This window comes from Spodoptera frugiperda, chromosome 25 (genome assembly GCF_023101765.2).
Source record: "Spodoptera frugiperda isolate SF20-4 chromosome 25, AGI-APGP_CSIRO_Sfru_2.0, whole genome shotgun sequence".
In the NCBI taxonomy this organism is placed as follows: domain Eukaryota; kingdom Metazoa; phylum Arthropoda; class Insecta; order Lepidoptera; family Noctuidae; genus Spodoptera; species Spodoptera frugiperda.
In genome coordinates, this window is record NC_064236.1 from 4,328,717 (window position 1) to 4,353,564 (window position 24,848).

The 24,848-nt window shown below is 35.6% G+C and overlaps 1 protein-coding gene across 1 annotated transcript in view; it reads left to right on the forward strand.

The window, feature by feature from the left end:
- The first annotated feature begins 113 nt into the window (after positions 1-113).
- LOC118267030 (alpha-mannosidase 2-like) overlaps positions 114-24,848 on the forward strand; it is an 81,113-nt gene continuing 56,378 nt past the window's right edge. The window contains exons 1-2 of the mRNA XM_035580771.2: positions 114-291; positions 1,133-1,267. Coding sequence (XP_035436664.2) covers positions 1,141-1,267 — 127 coding nt within the window. The 5' untranslated portion in view covers positions 114-291; positions 1,133-1,140. The remainder of the gene's footprint in view (positions 292-1,132; positions 1,268-24,848) is intronic.

Genomic DNA, 24,848 nt, shown 5'->3' on the forward strand with positions numbered 1-24,848 from the left:
AACTGTGAATTTTCACTGTCCTTCTGTCAATGTCAAATGTAATGGTAGGATGGTAGGACGTGTCTAAAAGCTGGCAACTCAGCGAGCGGGTTGCCATTACTCGGCTGCCATATTCCGTCTGTCCAATCGGTATCACAGACACAGACGTGAGTCAGGAGCACGCTGTGGTGTTTGGCTGTCGCATGCAAGTGCGAGCCGATAACTTACACTGCAGATAAATAAATAATTGACTTTATCTGGAGTAAAATAAAATGTAAACATTGTTTTCAAAAAAATCGTGACATAAAAAATGTGAGTTAATTTATTAAAAGTAGTTTGAAGTGTTTGCCGCATCTTCGCTGTTTACTGTTTACGCAAAGTCGATTGAAGAAGAACCAATATTTTTTTTAAGCTGTCACTTTTTTGTGTACGAACTTTTGGTTTTAGTTTTGAGATTTAAGTTTTGGGTTAAATTGGGGTTATTGATATGAACTTTAAACTGGGGTAGAGTGTGTTTAGCGGCTTAAAATGATAAAAATTCGGCTGTCTTACGTAAATTGTTATTTTTTTAAGTTTCTTTAAATTCTTTTTTGTTAAAATTTATTTTATGAGTAATATAATTCTATTGTCACTTATTAGAATCATTTAAGTGACTTTTAGAATTTATTATCATTAGTTTTACGAGGAACGAAGCGTCCCCGTGTCTCTGTTTACATTAAACAATTTAGCTGTCACTTGAGATTAACACAGTCGTAGGTTTTAGGAATTGAACAGATTTTTGTCAGACGATGTAGGTAGTTTGATGGGTAACAAAATTGATATGATTTTTAAACATTATTATATTGAATTTAATAAAAAAATATAAATTAGGCCTAAATTCTGTATGTTTTTCATTAAACACATTAATTTCACATGTATTCCTTTAATTTTGAGATAGGCAGATAGTATTTTCGCCAGTCCAAAAAGTTTGGCACGAGTTTCTATAGTTTTACAAACTTTTTCTATAAGGATTAGAACTTTTTGGACAATGTAGGATGAAAGTACACAAAAAAAGATTGTGTACAGTGATTTTGGTTTTATAAAAATCTTAGTGTAAGTAGGTTTAATTTGAGGTTGAAATAATTAGGAGTTCTAAAGTATGAATTATTTGCAGATTGCACAATGAGGACTCGTGTCCTTCGTTGCCGGCCGTTCTCCACCCGGATCCTGCTGCTGCTGCTATTTGTCCTTGCGTTTGGGGTCTACTGCTATTTCTACAATGCATCTCCTCAGAACTATAACAAACCAAGTCAGTGCAACATTCTATACTTATTTTTTATTATTTTGCACCTGGCCATTTTATTTTATTCCTTTTTCAAAATTCCTTGTCGCCAATTTTTTTCAGACTCTCTTATAATTTTGTTATCTTTATTTTTTTAGAAACCTATTACCAAACTGCTTCTTTATACCTTTTAGTTGTAGTTTTAATTAGTTTTTCAGGAGAAAGAAGATAATTCTTACAAAATTGTTGTCCTGCACACACTCTCATAACTAAGAAGAAATTTAAACACACAGTCGATCTTCTAAACATCGCATTTACGTACACCGATCCTAGTACAATATCAGAGTGGGCAATGCACACAAAAATACCACATAATATCACTTACAAATAAAAATCACTCACAAGACCGGTTAAGAATGACTAGTAATTCACAAAGAGGTCTTTGGTTCAATAAGAACTAAACTAAAATATACACAAACATCAAAGAACCTCATAACCTTGACAATACAATTTTTTTATTAACGGTAGTTACCTACTTCTTTGAGTCAACCTTGGGCGAAACTCGTTTTAGAAAAAGTCGAATCTTTTCAATGCATCGAGCGCAATTACATCCAATACATGTTTGTTATGCAGACACTGTAATTGTCGTAATGGGGCAAAGATGACTTCCAACAATACGGCCATACAATACGTAAACACCTTCACAAAGTGATGACTCAGTTCCTAATTAGGCTCTTATACAGATAATAGGTATCAGTTCGGAGCGGCCGCGCGAATCTACTTAATCAACAGCTATGTCTCACTGCCTCGTAAGATTTCATCAATCCTTCAATGTAATACTTGGCCACTAGGATTCTTGGCCGTTATCCAGTAAAATATCCATTAAATTCGACCCAACGTCTGCTGCGAGATTACTACATTCAATTTTTATTATTATGAATCATATTAAAACACTTCTGGCGATACGTGTACGAACAACTTTTTAGAGGTACCAGAAGTTACACGGCAAACGAAAACACAAATATTAGGACAGGGCAAATAAAAATACGCCATTAAAGGTGACATGCAGTTTGCACGCAGCGCGATTCCCTAGATTAAAAATAATAAAAAAATAAAATCTCCCACGCCACCGCACGTCGCCGCCAGTTACGAATTTAATTTTTAAATTATACTGCGGGCGACGCCGCGCTACGTAAGCGCATTAAAAATAAAACATTTTCTTAGACGAATCTGTAATTATGAGACTGTTTGGTGGAAATTAATTAAACGATTTGAATGCGGTACTACAGTCAGTACGTAGTCGTGCTTAAGACTAAATACCGTTCACAGTTTAGGTGTAAGTGTTGAACCGGGTGACTATTAGGGAGAACATGGTATTAATTGATCGCTCTCGTGTCTTTGAACACAACAAACGAACGCTCGTATTTCCCAATTAACTTTGTCTGTCCTGGGGTAGCGGCCAGCGGCCCACCTGGACTTAACTGTCCATTGCATTCAGTCGCCGATGCACGGCCGATTTTATTCACTTTGTTTTGAAGTTTGCCAATGAATTTGAACTGACTAACTTTTATTTTTCTTTTAACGTTCTCAGTCACTACCATACCGTACGGAAAAATGTTCTAATTGCAAAATAATAAAAATAAAACCTTGCACGGTTAACGGAATAAAAAAATGTTGTTCAATTATTGGCACATCAATTATTACTAGTGGTCGCCTAGTGGTCGAAATTCAACCATATACGATTTAATTTACAATATACATAACATACGTTCAAGGATAATTTTTATTTAACTCAAACTCAAACAAACTCTTTTATAAAACTCTTTTCATATGAGACGTGAGAATATCATCGCAATGTCTATAGATTTTGACGTTTTGTCAAATACGATCAGATACTATGCATGTGTGTGTAATGTTTTATTTATTGATTTAATGTACTTTATAAGCATTATTTTTTTAAAATATTAGCGTCCTGCACTTCTCCTACACATAAACTATAAGTGTACCAAATTTTATGCTCCTACGTCCGCGCAATTTTCGTAAAAAGCGGTCCAAAGTTTTTGCATCACGTATTAATATATAGATTATTATACGTTTGGTATTTCAGCAAACGAAATATTATTTCTTCTGTAGGTCCTAAGGTCCCAAAGAACTAAATTAGAACATATTACAAGTTAGAGCAAAAAAATTAATACTGTATGTTTTTATTGTTTGGTTGCCAATTAGAGTTATCAGTCTAATAAGCTGATTTCAATAAAAACTAGCGCAATGCCCCCGTTTCAATTCGCGAAGATAGATGTACACTGACTTTACCAAATACTTACTCACCTGAGAACCTGCAATAGCTTAAATTCACCACACAAGTTGTTCATCAATTCCTTATTAAGTTCGAGTTGCGATGTTTGCTAGATTGCCGATAGAATAGACCCGAGTGTCTTGTACTCTACTCATAGATGCTAAACAGCGCACCCTGAGCACCTGCGAACCTACGATTCAACGCCGCTGTGCAATCCCACACATTTTAGATATTCCACCTCCGTTAGCTCTCAGAGATACCACATCTCCGGGCTAAACACTAACTTCACAAATTCACATCGTGAGCGTAATAGCTTAAATATTTCCATCACATAAATGCATGTAGTTACCCAAACATAGTTATCGCAATAACAACATTAATTTAAAGTAACTTGAAAACTACACTCTTTTATACTGGAACAAATTACTCAATCGCCGTGAATTTCAATTGTAGTTATAAATAAAGTACAAAACAACGGGTTGGCATAGAAAATACCTAAGTAAAAATTGTTACTCGTAACATTTACTCATCAGTCGAAACTTTAAAGACCCGTGCATCTTTTGTTTTTAATGAAAATGTCCGTGCAACTACTTCTCTTTGCACTTATTTTCCAAAAGCTAGCTAACGCTAGGCGTACAAAACAATAGAAATAACAGACAGATGTGGAAAATAAAGGAATTATGTAAAACTTTTTGCATCGAACATCGGAACATAATATGAAGGCATTTCCCAGCGTAGGGGACCGCAACCACTCCGAGTTATTTATGACTATGCCGACCAACCCGCAATATGAAAGGACTTGATCTAAGTTATAGCTCATGGAAAATACTAGTATTCAAATTACGTGATCTTCATCGGAAACTGTGTAGTGTAGGTAGAAATTAGATAGTATTTATGGCAAAAACTAAAATTATTTTAAGCCCTCTATTGATATCTATGTTCATACATTAATTTACGCAAACCACCACTCTGTAACATATCAAATATTTTGATTCGGCTTCATTGTGGTTACTGTAATAATATTAAACTCCAACATTTTGGTCCTGTGGTTAGGAAAAGAATTAAAGTTGTGGAGTTTTTGATTTGGAAATGTGATATTTTTTACATGACCTAACGAAAAGTTTTCTGTCTGAAAGTAGACAAAAGGCATGTTCATATTGTTCATGTTCAACTATTCTCTTAGGTATTTGTTTTTCCTTAACATAATTTTAAAGCACTAAATTCTAGAAAAATGGAATGAAAGATAAAATAGAAGTGTTGTACACGATGTTTTTGCAAAATATTCCGATACCTCGAGAAATTGCAAGCTGCATTCTCGTTTTACACCACGAAGCTCACCTGTATGATATAACTAACAGTGCTTGTGGTTTCATTCACGTTAATTAATAATTAGCTACAAAATAAAATTATATTCGGGCGAATTGAGGATTTTATACTGTTTTGTAGTCAGTTAAAACTACTCATATCAACTTACGGTTGTAGCTTTTTTATGGTATACGAGCAGACGGACACCTGATGGTAAGCAATCGCCGCCGCCCATGAACACCCGAAACACCAGAGGCGTTACTAGTGCGTTGCCGGTCTTTTGGGAGTTAGGAATTTAAGGGTTGTTGGGGAATCGGCGATTGGCAAGATTGGGAATTAAAGGGGTAATTGGGCCTCCGGTAACCTCACTCACACAACGAAACACAAAGCAAGCGTTGTTTCACGTCGGTTTTCTGTGAGGCCGTGGTATTACTCTGGTTGAACCGGCCCATTCGTGCCGAAGCATGGCTCGCCTATACTTTTTGCAAATGTAGGAATTGAATATGCAGTTTTAAAGTTTTTATCATTCTATTACGTACGTAGACTTTCTTTGAACTTTAACGATTAATGTGACTTAGAAAATTACAGAAGTCCACTATTTTATTTTTCGAAATTAAGCATTAGCCACAAATTGTATGGTACTTAATGATCTATTATTTTAATTAGATACGATAACTGTACATGAAGTTTGATATCAACGCGCTTCCACCAAAAATCAACACTAGCGTACCTCGTACAAATTGAATCATACCGTTTCATTGAACCGGAACACGCATCGCAATGATTGGACTGTAGATAATTTATTGATTATTATTCTGAATTAAGTATTAATTGCATCGAAAAGTTTATTGTTGCGTAAATGTGAAGTAGTTGTTAATTATGTTCGAATACGATGGGGAATTCGGTATATATTTCTTTAATGAAATATCACTTACTCACTTAACTTTTCAAAGGATTATTCGAATGGCTTCTCGATTTCTGTTCAATAGTAGCAAAAGGCAGGGAGGAAAGTTAAAAGCTAATCGTAGGTATATTTGCTCTAAAAATGTGTTGGAAAATCCAATTAACAATTAAACGCGGCAATCTAACTTCTTGGCAGTAAAGGTGTAGGTAGTCGTTTGCCAATTACATACAGCGATCTAACTTCCTTTTATACATTAGACCTGTAGTGACTTTGATATGCTAGAATCTTCGGATCTTCTCATTTTATTCATTTAATTTCATTGCTTAAATGCTTCCGTAAAGGCTCTATGCAATCTCATAAACAGTGATTTTATGACGCGCATAAAATTTTAGAATTTATTTGTACGAAGTTTATGAGTGCGCCAGAGCGTGTAGATCCTCATACCTTTGTTCATATTTAATTTTATTTAGAGCCCGGATATCTTTACTTTTGGCGTATGTGTTAGATCATAATATATGAAAATTTGTTTAACCTTATGTGCGCTCTTGTTGCTCTTACGAGTATGGTAGCACTTGCGCGATCTTTCGTCTAAAGGTACAGTAGTGACGTTAAAACTGGTTTGACAAGACGGAGATGGATAAATAAATCGTAATTATAGTTTGGACATGAATCGCCATCTATAAATTGGCAACCGATTGTCAGACACCTTTGTATTTGTTGCTAACAAGCAAACATGCTTTTACAGCTGTATTTAAAGTTAAATTTAACGCGGAGTATCGTACATTTCGAGTAGGTATTCTAATAAGATTCATTAGATATTATAATATTTCAAGATTTATTTTTTATCATAGCGACTCAGGCGCGGTTTCACCCGCTCTGCTCGTCTGCTATTGATCGTAGCGTGATGTTTTATAGCCTATAACTTCCCTCGATAAATGCATTATCCAACACAAAAATAATTATTCAAATTGGATCAGTAGCACCGGAGATAGGCGCGTTCAAACAAACAAAAAATTATACTCTTCAGCTCATATAGGTATAGTATTAATATTAGTATAGACGTCTAAGAGTTCTCAGTACCTACTCGTAAAGTATCATAAATATATTTATGCTACAAAGTAAGTATTATATCTTTTTCATCCTAACTCAATTCATAGAAAAAGAAATTGGAAAATTACTAAAAAGCTAAAATACATCTATTAAAAACATGTTTATGAATAATATAGTAAGTCGTCTATTTAACATGGGATCACGTATAAAACGTTTTCTCATGAATGTGGATCATTTTACCTAGTTACTAGGGCCGCGGTACTCTCATTTAGGTTACGGAGCGTCTGGATCAAATGACGTGAAAGTAGCAAATGAACTTACGAAATAAGTTTAGACAGTTATTCTCTTCTAGAAAGTGGGATGAACTAATTTTGACTAGGTAAGTGCCAGAATGAAGGCACGAGTTGTATACGAATTGAGTTAAAGAATGGCTAAATTATTTTCTTGTTTTAGTGCTTTGTAGTTTTCGGAACTACACATCTACATGACTGTGTAGATCAGGTACTGGCTGAAACGTAATTAAAATGATAGTATCTTGTAAAGTTTCGAATCCTATTCGTTGTTTATTTATTTGGATAACCAGTAGTTGTGAAATTAGGACTTACATCTAAACACTTACGTAATTATTAATTTATATGCATAAATTTTTAAGGTGTCATAACATGCACTGTAAGACAACATAACGATGACACTTTAATCAGTTAAAAGTTATATCCGATAAAGTTGTTACATACGTCATACATATCTACTATTAATAACGAACTTTTTATATAGTTCAACTTTAAAAACCGTGAAATGAAATCCAATCCACGATACAATTGTAAATTACTTTTTTCTTAACACACCTTCGTCTGGTTTGCAAATCGGATTGTTTCGGTTTTGCTACACCAACGGGGTGGTAATCCACCCTACATACGGATATACAAACTAACAGAGTACCTTTTCATTAATTTACAAAGAGCGTGGACGAATAGGGACTTTATTTCATCGGGACATGGTCGTATCGTGCCACGACCAACGGTAGGGTTGATATGTTCGCCAACAAGTTGGATACAGTAAATTGATATCACTTAAAATGCTCTCCACACTGTATACATTTTGGTGGTTGTGTGATCTGGTGGTGCGACCAAAGTGCTATTATGGATAGATAGGTACTTAATAATATTTATCTTTTCTCTAGCTAATAATTAAAGATGTCGTCAGAGTTTTATGTGCTCTCAATTCAACGTTTTCGGGCCAACAAGCCACTGTATCTTTATGGTCGCGTTTGCGTCACTCATTCTATATACATACTCCCCTATAGGTAGTTGTTAGGTTTCATTTGATGTTTTGTACGAAAAGCTTTAGTTGAAAGTACTATAACATCTAATTTTGCATATACTTATACATATATGTCAGGGTTTTACGATCCAATGAACCGACGTTATCGCCATGTTATTTTATTCTACGTAGAGCACTATTAATATTTACATTTTTTCTATAATTGCTGCCTTGTACTAACAGTCCATAGTTTATGTTTGAATTGGTATGACATTAAACACGTTTATATGTATAGATTAGTTAGAAACCAATTGATTTTAAATATCGAAAGCAGTGTTCAATTTCAAAATTCGAAACTTAAGTTTTGTTAAAATCGGTGTAGCTGTTTCTGAGGACATATAACATACACGCACATGTATAAATATTACATACAAATGCTATAAATATAAGGTACGAGTAAATATTCTCTGTAATTTCAATGACGTACTCGTCGGCTATCAAATGAATAAATACAAAATCCCAACAAACAAGCAGATAAGCATGTTTAAAAAAATCTTTTTAGTTTTACTTCGTTTTATAAGTACCTATAACTGAGTACCTATAACTGAGTACCTACATGCGAGCTTGTTATCACTGCAGTACGTTTGTGAGTGACCGTTCTCCCCTGACCACTGGCATTGTCATGTATAGAAGGCTAGATTTTCGCTTGCCACTTCACCCGCATGGAATACAGAACATTTTCTTTCGAGTCTCAGGAATATTAAAGTCAAAAGTAACCTATGTTACAAGTACTTTTGTAGTATGTTATTACCAGAAAAGTTTTTTGATAGTTAAAGAATTTGTCCTCTAGTTTTGGAAGCCATTTAATTCAAACAAATACTTAAATATTCTGTCTTTACATGAGTATAGAATAGGTAGAACCAATAGATCTAAATAGAAACAATCAAGTTAACTCAATAGTGCGGAGGCGTTGTGTGTAAACCGCTCACAGTGGGTCATCGATCACGGCCATATAAAATTGACCACCACCGTATTACTTACCCTGTTGATCGATTCATATGCACGGCCAACGGCTCCGATTCAATTTATTTGGCGTTTGCCAGAGTGCTTTTAAACAAACCGAGATGGGTGCAGTAACGTCACCCCTGAAAATATTATTCAGTAGTGCTACGCTAGGATTTTAGTTAAATTTAAGAATTTGCTACATAAGTATAAAAATTTTAACTAATTGGCAGCAGAAAATACTTGACTTTTATTAACATACGAATTCAGAGGAGCTTTTAAAATGTGAAAGCATTTTTAGGTGCTTTTAGTTTTGCACACTGTCGCGCACCTAGAGTAGATAAAAGAAAAAAATACTGCTTTTATGTGGGTATCAAAGTACATATATGAATATGTATACATATAAGTCATATAACGTTTACCACATCGCTCCTCGACTCGCGTACGTACATACCTATCGTATATACGTAGGTTGCCCAACGTAGTTTCCAGAAGCTTTTTGGGGTCTGCTCAAGTTGTATCAATTTCTCCTCTCATAATTTAAGCTAATTGATAGTAGATACATGAAGTAATAATACATCATTTTACGTTTTCCTGGAAAATTTTATCGAAACTACAGGTGTATCGGTATACAATCAGATTACTCTATTTCCACTCACACTTAGGTAAATCTCAACATCGTGTTAAGTACTACTCAGAATAATTAACGAAAAACGAGAAGCGTTTTGCCCGACTCCAGAATGTAAGTGGGACGTTGTATTCAACTATTTATAATACTAGCTCTTCCCCGCGATAGCACTCGTGCTTTGTTCCATAGTGTAGTAAGATGATGGTATATGTCTAAGTCACAGTCTATTTTTAGACCTTATTCAAGTAATTAACTATAAAGTATTTATTGTGCTGTTTTTAAAATCCCTTCAGTATAATGTAATAATATTTCTATGTCACAATGATACCTTTTTCCTCCGAAACGGCTTTACCAAATTTTATATGCGTATTCAGTAAGTATGAGAATCAGCTAGTTTCTATTTTCCAGAAATAATTTATCGGAACAGCTAGGAATACAATAGATACAAATTTAATCCTTCAAATAATCCCATATCCATTTTTTAAAGATAAACTGCACAATAATTTAATTTGCAGATTAACATACTACTATGAGGATAATGAAGTGATAAGCGTAACACGCTATTATAATAAGAACTTGCCTAGTTTGTTACCTATTTATTATATTAGTATTACTCATGCGTTTAAGGAAATCGTAATCGATAAAAACATGTATACGTATGTGTCCGCCTATCTATACCATAAAGGTACTACATGTATAAAAAATTCATAGTCTTGATTCGCCTATCGCTTGAACGCGTCTGTTATAACTTCATAATAACTTAAATGTCACTGGTATGTGTGGGAACAGGAAAACTTGGCTTGTTAATTGTGATATAGTATCTTTTGTAGTGATTTGTGATGTATTTATATTATGTATAATGAAAAAGAATGTGTTTAAAAACAGACTTTAAAAAAACAATACATACATATATAACCTTACGCCTGTCTCCCATGGGGGTAGACAGAGACAATGGAATGTCAACAATCCTAATTTTTTTGAAGTCGGTAAAATACATCACTCCTTTATTCCTTCGAGACTTCTAATACGATTAGATCAAACAGTTTATTGCCAAAAAGTTTATATCTTTGAGAACCTAAATCGCGACGAACCAGCCAGAATAACTAGTCGATATTTTAATTAAAAACGTTATGAACACAATAAGTTCATAGTCCAAACAGAACCCAAAGTTAGTTAATGTAGAACCCAAAGGTTTGATGGTAATTATGAGTAAACATTTAAATATGGCGTGTACATTAAAAACATATGTTTTTTGATTGGCTTGTTATTGTATTTACATTATTGTGCCAGTGATATATCACACAAAAGAGTATGTAATTAATATTTCATAGCTAAAATTAACCTGTGTGGCTGACTGCATTACCTGGGTTATATGAAGGGTTGAATTTAGTAATACGTAGTAACTATTCGGGGGTTCCGAAAGTGTAAGAAGCTTAAAGGCTTAGCTCTTAACCCTCCATTCTGATTTTGTCTGCCAGTGTTGCGATTAAACATTAAAAAAAAACGTGCATCTGTAAATCATGTGAATCATAATGTAAGTCTTGTTATTCGAGCTTAAATTATAACTGACCGTCTCGTCATCTTGAATGCAGATTGCAGACACAGATGTAATAAATTCGTTTGGCGTCAATCATTCCGACGCCTCGATTTAAATTGTTAAAAATAAAATTTGACGCTCCAATAAAATTCCCTGTACATTTGTCGTACCGACACGGAGAGGACTGAAAACCAAGGAAGGCAGTTTTGTCAAGAGTAGTAACCTCCCCGAGGTTAAGTTTGGTTAGGTTCCTTTAAATCCTGTGGACAGAAATAGTTGCGCGTGACTCTGTGAACTATATTTAGGTTCTAATTCACTAAACCGTACTATTATAAAATACAAGTATTTCCGGCGTGCGAAATTAGTGAGTAACGATTCTGTAATTAATTTTCTACATTGAAACGATTCGACTTTGTTCTGATTTTAGTAATGTTTAATTTTAGTTGAGCTAAAGACCTCCCTAAATAGTGACATTAAATGAAACGAATTTCACACTTCATTCAATGAAACTTTCACACATAGGACCAACAACTTTTACACGTAATACCAAAAAAGCAACTACAAAACCACAAACGTCCAATATAAAGGATAGAAAGATATAGGTATTGAAAAATTCAAATGGCGAGAGTGAACGCTAGTCTCTTGAATCGCCGACTCGTCGACTCAACTCGTTCGGAATGCGTTGCTCGTTGAAAATTGCTAGCGAACTGCGCTCGCGCTATTGTGTGGCTGCAAGGAAATGTTTAATAGTTGAGGTTCCGCTAACGTTTTTTAAACGCTTTTCTATCACCATCCTTTATAATGAATTTCTTTTTAAATTACATTTAACACTTCACAAAGTACGGCAAAAGGATTCCTGAGATTCAGCACTGAAGAGAAAATGTTTTGTATTTTTATATTGTGCGGTTGGATGCTCCTGCTACACACTCGCAGAAAAGAGTTTTAATTTTCATTTATGGATGCATTTTTATATTGAAAGGATGAATATTTTAACTTGATATTATGTTGTTTTTAAAAAATATTTACCGTTATATTTTTCTTTGAAAATAACCATATTAGCCCACGATACAGAGTAGAAATATGATCGCACCTAACGCGGCTGAAGCACGGATAATAGACTGAAATATGGAAGCTCATTTGTGTTCTTTATAACAAAAGATCACTTGTACTTAAGATTGCTCATCTCTTTATTTCTATAGAGTACAATACCTAGATACCTACGTAATAATTTGAGCTTGATAGTTAAATTTTCATTATTAGGTCCGACGAATTTAGAACTTCTTATATTCGAGGTCAATAAAACTATACTCTTGTATCTATTAAATTATCTATTATTATTTTTCTAAATTCACATATAAATCTTCTTTCACTGTCTACGCATTCAGTTTCCCAGATTTTATAACATACTGTTTGGACCAACATATGCGAAGGAAAACAGACCAGAAGCAAAGCATACAAGCTCTCACAAGAGGCTTTGTCCAATTTATTTTTCTATTCCAAAGCGTCAATTGCTCTCAGACGCGAGTGTATTGTGGGTGCGGAAACAGGACTTTAACCCTTCAATTGTCTTAGCCGTTATGCGCTTCGTCGGCGGAAGATTTGCTTTTAACACTTATCTGCTAGTAGTCAAAGACTTATGGTCGTTTGTACCAATCACCCTTAAACGGTTACTTAACTAAAACTAACATCTTACTTGTACTGTCAAGTGTCATAGGGAAAACAAAACTGACGTTAAATGAATCTTAGATTAGAGGTTCCTTTAAATTTCATAAAATTTTCTCACTTGTATCACACGTTTCGAAGAACCTGCAAAAGCCCAGTAATACTTTGCTCAACCCGGGAATCGAACCCGAGATTTCTTGCCTGGCAAGCCTAGTCGCACTTGCGACCACTCGACCAACGAGGCAGTCATAAAATACAATATATTCAACTCTTGAATAACAATGTTACAATAAAATAATTGGTGTTATCGCAACGTCACTTCGTTATTCGAATCCTTAATAAAGAACCTTTTTAACGAACTGCACCGCAGCGCGTCGCGTCGGTTACAAACTCTTTGACTTTTGTTGCATTTTATTTACACGTTTATTATTGTGAACATGTTCGACTTTTTCTAGTGTATCGATGTTTGCAACTGTACTAACTAACTAACTCTTTTATTACCTACGCACTATATGTGCCTATTAGTTTACATACGGACGGCCTTATCGCTAAAAGCAATCTTAAAAACTTTAGAATGAATAATGAGCTCGTGAAAATCTCGTAAATAGAATGGCGCTATTAATTAAGTAGTATAGTGTTATATATTATAGTGTTTAAAAATAACTGCAAGTTAACTTTACAGTACCGAGAGCCTTTTGACGACCACAGATGACCCCAGTAGGGCTAATGCTTGATCCGGAGCCGTGGAAGACTCCACAGGTTACCGGGGCTCTGGCTCGAAGCAGGAATAGGAACGGGAGGGTTTTTAGTTAGTACGAGTCTGACACTTTCACTCGTCTCACCCAAGGCGTAGTCATTGTATGATTTTCCTTCCTTAAAAAAGGTAACATAAAGTGGAAATCAGTGCAGTCTCACAGTGTGCAATACTATCATATAATTAGAGCTATGATTTAACACAATTCAAATTGATTTTTGACTGCACGGTTGTAATTTTACACCAAGATTGGCATGGTGGCTAGGCAAAACTCTGCCGTGCAACTTGTAGCGGGTTCGATTCCCGCACGAAACAACTATTGTGATCTATCAATTTAATTTCTAGTCTCGGCTGTGGTCTGGGTATCATGTGATATGTGAATTGTGAATTATATGTTCGTAAACGCACGACACAGGATCCAGAAATCCCAGTGTGGGGCAATGTTTTATTCAAATTAAAAAAGGCTAATGGAAAAGTAAATAATAGATGCTTTTTAATAGTAGATGATCTTTCGAGAAATGTTTACCATTATGTTTGCTTTCAAAAATTTTAAGACATCCAAGTCTTGTTCCCGTGTCTTTTACGATGCGCGTGGAGTTTAAAAGATTTATTAACATCGTATACCATAGCCGTATAGCGTAGGTTTTACTTCGCAGTTCTGTGTAGATTACATATTAAGTACAGTTTCCTTCTACCATTCAATTTTCCGTTCCTATCTTTAGTGTTCGCAGATACGAATTGAGGTCGTCGATTGCAAAACACTTCAGTTTTTAAGGTTCCATTTTTAGTACCCGGAATGTTCCATAAAAAGCAGTCCGAAGAGATATTGTAATTTAGGTCCACAGACTTTCTAGATGTTGGAATTTTCACATGTAGAAGGTACTTGTTTTACTGCGAAATAAAACAACACAATTGATTTACGTACATAAAAGATTTACTGTCCATTTATTAAATAAAATTACTCGAAAGAAACTGGATAATTTTCACTATAACAATATTCTTGTTACCTACATATATCGACGAAAATTAACGGGGTTCGAATTGCACGCTTCCAGTCGGCCGTCGCGTCGGGTAATTTGAAAAGTCCTTTGTAAAATAAAAGGTCAGGCAACCCCAATGGACAAAACCTCAGTGTAAGAAAATAAAAAAGTGACGTCACCTAGCACCTGCACACAAGAGACACAGGAGCTTAGAAACACGCCACGGACGACATGCAATACAAAATGTCAGTTGTGTTTTTCAAGCCTTTATCACAGTGTCGAGTCGAAGGCCTTTGATCTCTGCTGCGTAAACCCTTAAACACATTTTACCAAAGGGTGCCACCGCTACAGCTTTTTCTACGACAGTACACAATTTCAATTTGCGAACGTTTTGATAATTTCAGACATTCTGTTTGGATACGGCTGTTTGCGTTCGCATGGAACCGGCGACGTTTACCGACAGTAATAATGTCTTGTACTTCACATACGTATGTTATTGATGAGTAGTCTTGCAGATTAACGTTGGATACAGTGACGTTCACCACGTTACGATGTTATTCATTGCCCATAAAATTCTTATGACCACTATAGAGTTGTCGCTTGACAAAGAGACTGACCAATATTCCACTATCACGTGCTGCAGGGTTGGGATAATACTCGCTCAAAGCTCAGGCAGCTCAGGCTAATAGTACAAAAGCTAAAGTTTCGAAGGCACAATGAATGCGCAATTCTAGTTCCTATTGTCACCGGACATTGCTGTAATTCATTTATACTGATACTTTATTGTGTTTTCTCTGAGCGTCCAACTGTCTATGCATCCATTTGTGTTCATTTTACTTCTCGCCAACGTGAGTTTCCTATTACAACGATGCCAATGAAAAACAATAGTCCTTTGTGGCCTTAGTAAATACTAAACACTAGCTTTTTCTGGTAGTGTTGAACTATGATTTCATATTCTACATATTATAAAAGTCTTTGTTGGAGAAAGAGAACAGTTTAATAAATGCCACTATACAATTCATATGACATCCAGCAGGAACAATTTTTCCTTTAGAAACAGGCTGACTTAGAAATTATTGAATTGTACTGCACTGATTGTGAAGATTCTTTGTGCATTCTGTACTTATATCACGGTGTGATGGGTACAGGATTACATGCATTGTAGTCTTCAATACATTTAGTTTGAGTCGATCAATTTGAGCTGAATACTGTGCAGTGCCTGATGCTACTCGTTCACTTGACATTATCTGGCTTCGCCGGCCATTGTTTACGTAGCCACGTGGATTGGCTAGATAGTGAATCTGTCCCCTAAATGGGCTGGGAATACCTTGTCATACTCAAAGCCTAGTTCGAAATTTGCCATGTGCCTGTTAAATCACTCGGATTTAAATTGCTAAAATCCTGCAGCTTACTAAGGTTTTTGGTTCGTGTTATCTGTTTACTGCACAGTTTGTTTTAGGTTTACTACGGGATTCAATTGAGTTTTTTTTTCTTTTGGAAATACTATAGTACTCTAGTTGAATGGGTAGTAAATTTTTCTTCGTTGTGAATGGAGTAGTTAATTTCAATACTGAAGTCTCCAATACTAAAGTAACAGAATATTCTAATGACATAATTCGACGTCATTACCTACCCCCTCATAAGCGTAGTGTTCTGTGGTTACGTAGATAGCCGTGCACCCCACCGCACATTATGTCATTAATTGGCCCCGGATAACAGGGCGAGAGCCATTTACCGTGAACAAATCCAGATATGGGTATCTACCTGCTTGATACAGTCCTAATTATGTAACGAACATCATTTTAAAACGCGAAAAGCATCAAATAATCTAACATGAGTTGTTAGTGTTAGTGACCATGTCAGTTAATAAAAACTTATATCAAATAATCTGTGGCTCTTATATGTAGCTTGGTTATTAGAGCGTGTTTTGGCATCATATTGAAGGAATAAAAATGACAAAACTCGTCCCTGTAATATGAGAGTTCGTGTAACCAGCACAGATCACCTCCGGCCTTTTTAATAATGTCCACACTCACCAAATAAATTCTTCTTTAAAGGTTTTCATGTGGATTTTTTCTAACGAGCTTTAAATCGCTCGGTACGCCGTCAATATTTGCCTGAATTGGCCCGCCCTCCGCACACTGCGCTTGCCAGAGAAAATGTTTATACAAATAATGCACGTTGTCATTCGCTGGATTTTCAAAAGCTAAACTTTTTCAAAACAAAATTAGTGCTTTAAATGACAAGTTTGGTTTATCTTTGACGGAGATATTATGTTTGTTATTGGTTTGTTTTTACAAGTTCGACAAGCTCCTCTCTCATGGATCGCTGGGTTTTTGGACATATTAAACTTACTAAAGTAAGTTATTTTATGTCCATGTTATTTTATGAAGATACAGTATTGCATTTGGACGCGTGCACAATTTTGGAATAATGTAATATTAAAATCAAGTCGTGCTACCGCTACTAATACTAGTTTGGGTACAGAAGGATACAGAAGTTTCAAGATACTATATTTTTTATTTTTTATTATATCCGAAAATTCTTACATAATCTTAATTACGAAGCGTCAAGCGGAAAGCTTGTGAATACATAAATTGAAAATAAAATATAAGTGACGATTACCTAAGTTTCTCTAGATTTTAAAAAATATTCTCCATAAAATTTCCGTGCTCCATAACACCTTTCAGTAGCTTTTCAGTAGCTCATTTCACACTTTTAAATATTTATTTTAAAATGTTTTAAAGTCGTCTGGATCTTAGCCCTAACAGATTAAAGTCGACTTCCAATTTATTTGGTCAATCTCCAGTTAAAAGGTTAAACATTTTCAACGTCTCGAATTGAAGACGCAATTTACTTTTTCTTTGACAAACCGCAGGAAGTAATAAAAAAATGAATCTGTGTTTGAGTTGAGCTAGGACGCTAGATTTACACGAAGATTTTTTTGTAGAACAAAAATAATACTTCGCAGTTTTGTTGGTGGCCGACGACGACGCGGCGGCGGCGTGTCGGCGGCGGTGTGGCTCCGTTTATTTCTCACACATACTAATTACAAAGAAAAGTGTTAATTCAAACAGAACATTCATTTTCTCCTCGGTAAATCACAGCTTCCCCATTCATGTCGTAGAGGAAAATTATTCCAAGGAACTGCAGTAAATATTCGTGCATTTTATGAAATTTAATAGGATTCCTTCTTGTTTTAAACGTTTGTCGTTGCTATTTTGTAATTAAACATTCAGTGTTTGGTACAAATTGAAAAACAGGATACAAAACAAATTTCGGTTTAGGTACTAGAGGTGTGAAATATGAAGTCCATGCATTTTGTATAGTAAATAGATAGGGCTTAAATATTCAGCTGTCGTGGTCGCTAGTTGTTTATGGTTTCCTCAACTGTCACTTTTAATTTGTGTGTATGTAGGTGTTAAGCAGAAATGCTTTGTACGTGCCGTGGCTTTGTTGAATGCTCCCGACAAGTTTGAGAAACAGCTACATGTAAATTCATGCAGGCCAGGCGAGATTGCAACCCAAACAATGCAAGAATGCCAAGCTAATCATCTTAGGGATTTATTTAGGATAATTCGGAATTAGCTGGCTAGCCGGCGGTCAGTCAGCTCTGACTGAGTGCAGTTGTGAACTAAACTTGTGATAATTAAATTAAAACTCTTTATGTGGACGTTGAGTAGGTGTGGATTAAAATAGCACACTGGTCACTAACAAATTTTGTACGTATTCGGTTTAAGGCGATAAGAGCAGTTCCGTGTTACAAAGTTGACGGATCACTTTTAGAAACAAAGTTACCTTGTGAGTTCTCGGAAAAAATGGCGCCAGAAGATGTCACTGCGGTGAAGTTTTAAACAGTTGTGATCAGTTTATGTATTTTTTTTTTACCAATATTGACGTAGAATGGTAAGTTTGTAAGATTAATAAAATAGCTGAGTGATATTGGAATAACTCAATCTCTTACAAGTAATAAAATTAAACGTCGCTCAATATTTTCAATAGAAAGCAAATAAAATAACATTTTCATAACATTGTAGAGCTCTTCAAAATCATGTTCAGTCTAACATAAAAATTGAAATTTAAATATCAGCTAGTATTGTACGAAAGGTAAAATTCAATATTGGAAATGCAACCAGTCGCCGTGCCGCCACGGTGGGACAACCGCATCTTGCGGCAATTTACATTAAATCTATCGGAAATGAATCTTTAACAATGGTTTGAATATTGTTGTTCAATGTACTCTTTATACTGGGGTCACACTAATGGAATATGCTATTTGATTATGGCGATAATTGATGTTTGTACGAACATTTAAAGTTCATAATCGTTCATTTGTTTTCAAAATCAATGGCATATTCCATTAGTGTGGCCGCAGCATTAGAAATTCTATTTCCTATGACGTCATTAGGTACTATGATTGCGAGGTGTGAGGCATACTAGCACAGGGATGCTCTAACAGAGAGTCCCAGTATTACCCGTGTTGGGCACGTTTCGCACTTGACTAACTACATAGTCTATAGTTTCGAATAGTGGCTTGTCAAAGTGCCGAGCCGAGCCGGAACTCAAAACGGTAGGGACGTTCGTCTTTCATTTGTGTTGCCATTTGGACAAAGCGAATCGTACGATAAGACTATCGTCACGTATCCTTGGTTGTGTAAGGGATTATAGTTCTGCAGATACGAACCTACAATACTGCACTTGCATGGTCTGCCTCTATATGGACTATCGTTGTGTATTGTGCATATCCTACACTGAGAATTGGCCCATTCATGTTTCAGGTAGCCCCTTTATAAGGTATCTAAATTAACAGATATATTCGAAATAGGCTTGTAAGTTGTATAGCGACGTACGTAGTGCGAATACTAATTACTGCGTGGTAATTATACGTGACACCGGCGACGTATTAATTATAAGGTGTTCTGGCCGACCACGCCACCGAACTCCTGCCAGTTAAGTATCGCTGTTTAACAGTAATTACCTTCGTCAGTTTACGTTCATGCGTAACGACAATCACGTCTTCATTAAGCTTTAATTGGTTTAGAGTGGCGACGATTTTGTATGGTGTGTTGTTAAAAAATAACAATGGTTTGGTACCTGCCTTACGAATTGCAACTTGTAGAACATTTCCATTATTAGTTCCAGAGTCTTTGAATCTTTTTCTGTCCAGGCTTCGTTTTCTGTTTACAATTCTGTTTCAATAATGAAAAACACAATATGAATAATACCTATGTACCTGGAATCAATATTCAAATTTATTGGCTTTCGTATTACAACTTGAATATTCTCAATAAAACCAAATATTTTCTTTGTCCTAATAAATACGACATACGAGGTCAAAGGACAATAAATCCCTACGACTCCAGCTTAGTACACAAGACGAGATCAAGAACAATATTTTAATTAGGTACTTGTACTCGCCTCGCGCCTCGTTAGTCTCGGCCTTGGTATTACATTTTTCTTTATTCCAAGCCATTATTTTTTCTTTTTTAATATCAGATGCTATCTTATAATTATTGTGGTAAGGATAAACACAGCAAGCATATTACGAGTAAGTACTTTACAATCGATTGCTTGTTCTGTTCTAAAATTATTACTATTCTGCTAGAATCCCAGACGAGACGAGGTGCTTACGTCGGAATCCCTGTATGTTAGACTCCACTGTAATAATTAATTTAACCTGCCTAAACTTCAGTCAAAGTTACAATACGAAGCCAACCAACAGTTGTTTGGCTTTTAAACCACTTACTAAGACTGCAATTAACTGGCGGAAATGTGCAACGCACACTTAACAGTTTTAGAACAAAGAACGTTTAACAGAGCGTTTATGAAATGAATACTTCAGCAAAACTTTCTATCGCAAACTACTAATAGTTTGAACTTAATTATGGGAACATAAGCAGTCTTTGAGTTTTACAAGAATACAACATGTGGACTACAAATGGGATGGATACATTCCATAGAGTATCAAGTTTCTGTTGCAGGAAATAACAATTGAAGCGCCGGTGACGTGTTGATTACGCCAATATTAGTTATGGATGTATAGGCAGTGTCATAGACTAGATAAATTTTACATGAGACGAGCTCGGCTCCCCCTGTCGCTGGCGTCCGCCTTCGCGGGACGCCGAACGTTGCTCGAAATGCACGTCAATTATAATATCACCGCAGGCTTCGATTACCCCTCGATAGTTCCGTTCGCACAACACCGAAGGTGGCGACCACTTCCCAAAGTGCATTAATGGCAACAGACTGAATGGATATTGGTATTTCACCGCGGTAGGGTCAGTAAATATTATATGCGGGTTTAAATTTAAACCACAATGCTTGTTAAGCTAATATACGAAGTGGACATTTGTTGGAAAAGCACAGTAATTAATTATTAAACAGAGCCATTAGGCCACTTCAAAACTATGGAAAGCACTTTATTTTTAATCAACATACAAGATAGCTTCCTGCCTCAAACTTTATCTGTAAACTTATCGATAAGTTGCTTCAAGTGATTATGTAGCGGCTAATTGACTTCCAACTTTTACTCCCTTCGATTAAGCAGTTTACCTACAGCTTATACTAACTGTAGGACAAACGGTTCAGTTGCTGGGAAATTCGTAGGCGTGTTTTAAATAAACCAAATCGGTATGGGAACAATTCGAGTAGTATGTTGAGAACACTCATTTCGAATTTAATTTGGACTTAATTGGGAAAATTAATCGTATATTCTATTACCTCGTACTCAGTCAAATTAAAAAACGGTAACTAGATATGAAACCCGAGAATCATTTCCCAAAAAAGCATTTTCTACTTCCATATAAATATGAGGGCTTTTACCACAAAAATATCGGCCTTATTTATGTATATAATTTCAGGCTACTATCAGCTTACACATGAAAAAATGTAACCCTATTATAATTTTACGTTGAACATGATCCGAAAACTATAACATGAAACGGGAGCGTTTAAAATGGCTGTGTAAATTACCGATCAATCGATAGATGTTATTAGATAACAATATTAATTATAGCTGGCCGTGTAATAGTCCGTACCGTAGAGGAGCAATATTACTCGCAACACGTACACTAGAAACTAATCATATAGCCGTCCACTACGCCAATCATGTCCGCAATTCATTTAGAGCACAGATTGTGTACTAGATGGAAGCGATGCCTCAGTAATCCGATTAAAGCACGAGTTACAATCATTCCGCATCAAAACCCTTCAAACTAGGTAGGTACAAGTAAATACATCTGTCTGCAATCGAGACTTATTGTTTTTACAAAAAAAAAGACTGAAGATGCAGACATCTTCTCTTAAGTAGTTCCAAGTTACTTCAAACAATTGTTTGTTGCTCGCTGAGAATTGTATATTTTTCACATTTTTCTTACGAGTCTTTTCTAAGAAACTATCTTCTGACAGCGCAATCTCTGTTACTGAGTATCAAGACCAATAAATACTCTTTTCTTCATTTTCTTTTCAACTTTAAGTACGACCTGCCATACTAAGTACCTACCAACAAGTACAGGTAAGCACAATGTCGCTGTTAGGTCGGACTCGGAATACACAGAAATATCTTCAGTAGAACTATCCAATTTTCGGTTCGACTGAGAAATGCATTGTACATTTTAGCAACTGTCAGTCTGTATGTCAACGTCAGATTGAGAGACAAGACCGGAGTTCGAAATTAACCTTTCTCTGCAGAGTAAAATGCCAGAGCCCTGGGCACGAATTGTGGCGGGGAGGCGGACTTACAATTGATTGGGTTCGGGAAAGTTCTTAAGTCACACAAATTGTATTGATTTTGTTAATTAATTAGTTATAACTCAATCATAAGACACCTACCTACGTATTTATTAGAAGTGAGATATAAACTCAATCATTATTTATTTTGTTCAACGTTTGTATTGTTATTGAGAAACAAAGCGCGCCGTTGGCGGATTTAGTGCAGCTATCATTGGAAAAAATGAAAAACAACTCAACAAATTCTGTGAAACGCACATACTAGCGCTAGGCCGGTCTATCGACAAAAGCCGGGAACAACGGGCGCGCGCGGGTATTGGTTTAAAAAAATACAAAAAAAAAAACTCGGCTGCGGCGTAAACGAAAGATTGTAGTTTTATCTAATTTGTTCCCCGTTCTATACACCGTTCCTTTTATTAGATTGCTTTGACATCGTTCACACCTGTCCTTTGCTGGTTTGTGTCTCAACCTTTACTTTACACTACATTAAGTTTGGTGGTCCACAACATTCTAATGTGTGTTTGCCACGACCATTTGAATTGGAGAGCATACAATTTAATTTATCACCATAGGCTAGGGCCATTAGTTCACGCTAATTGATTAATTTAATTGATTGTGACTTGCTTGGTGACGGACGTAATTGTTGATAGCGATCTAAACTCGTGTATTACATTCAATTACAGGGCTCCGGTATCTCACCTTTGTGCAAATTAATATCACAATGTACTCGTATTGCGTACTCTGATTAGTTTGATCACGATGTTGATGTTCCACCCATTTCACCAATTATATTGCAGAGATCTATCAATTAAGCGGCAATATGATATAAGCTATTATCGTGTATAAGCAAACCAACGCATATAAATAAATCAACGACATTCTTTCCATTTTTTTCGGTGTAAGTACTCGTACCTATAGATGAACATTAAAACAGGTTGACATTTAATTTTTGTCAACGAAAGTGTCGGATTTTATGCAACCGAATTTACAATAACCACGTAGCATTTATTGGATGTGATGGAAAAAAATAGTGTGACACATTTTACTTTCTCTTCCCTCGTTATTTTTTACGTTGAAAAATATATGGAAGTTTGGTTAAATTTAATTTTTATGGAAAATCCAAAACAATCCTTTGACACATCGGAAAGCACAGATTGTTTTTTTCAATAAATAAAATTGTTTTCACTAAATAATAATTTAGATAACTAAAATAGGTATCTACTATCTACACTAACTTTTTCTAGCTAATTCGTGAGAAGCAACTGTGTTATTTAACGTACAAAAACTCTGAAGCCAGAACTCACAATATTAAACACGAGTAACATTTTCGTCTAGCTTGCAACGATCCTATTCATGTATCTTGTTCTAGTAATAGCTACTTAAAATTACTTGCAACACGTTCGTAGTTTGCTCTCCTCAAACATGGACGGAGTGGAACGTTGTAACAAATATTGTTCTAGGCTCAATCTCAGGAGCAAACCATGCTCAAACAATGATACTATACGGTGTACAATTTCATTACACAACACCATCGATAGAGAAGATATAATCGTTATTAATATAATAGAATATTTATTGCATATACACAGGTGCTCATGGTTGTAGCCCAACGAGGAGTTAATTTATTTCGTATACAGTATCGATGGCCGCCTCAACACAACTAGTAAGATTAATCTCGATCATATTAACTAATGACGCTATTCCCAGATTAACGCACTGACACACGAACATAGATTAGTTGCAATACGACAAACGTATCTGTTTCCACTATTGTCTGCTTCGTTACCAGAATTCATATCTAACTAATAAATCGGATTGCTCCAAATGGGTTCAAATACAAACCATTGAAATATTTGCCACTTCAACTGTTATTGAGTTTTGAATTTCAATCCCCCGTAGCACTCGAGTTAGTACCTCGATGCGATCCCTCCCCTTTTATTTTGGATTAAAATACGGACAACGGTATTGTGATGGTTTGTGTTACGGATTGGCTATTTCTGAGTTTTTGCGATTCCTCTATACACGTTTTCTTTTTTTATCGAATGTTGCAACTTCACTGTATATAAGTTTAAAACTCCCGTTCGCAACGAAAATACAAAAAATGTTTTATAGTGCGGCGCCATTCAGTACGTCCCGTGAAAAAAATATGTTTCGATCTTCAGTGGCTGGAGCGTCGCTTTGTTTGTTGGTCACCATTGTTTTATTTTGGTTTATATTGCTTTTTCATTTGTTTCATTTTCCAATAGTGTGTATCTGTGTTTTATTAAAAATCCGTTGGTTTCAAGAGAAAAGTTTAGAATCCTGTAATAGCATTGTTTGACAATATTAAAATAGTTATCGGGAAATGAAGGTCGATAACTAGTGCAGAAGTTTGTTCGCTCGTTGAGCATTATCTCTACCCGGGAAGTGTTTGTTTACCGATAGAGCAACCGATCTCCTACAGAGTTAGATATTATACAATTTCCAATACTTACTGTTCAAATAAGTACATATATGTATAAA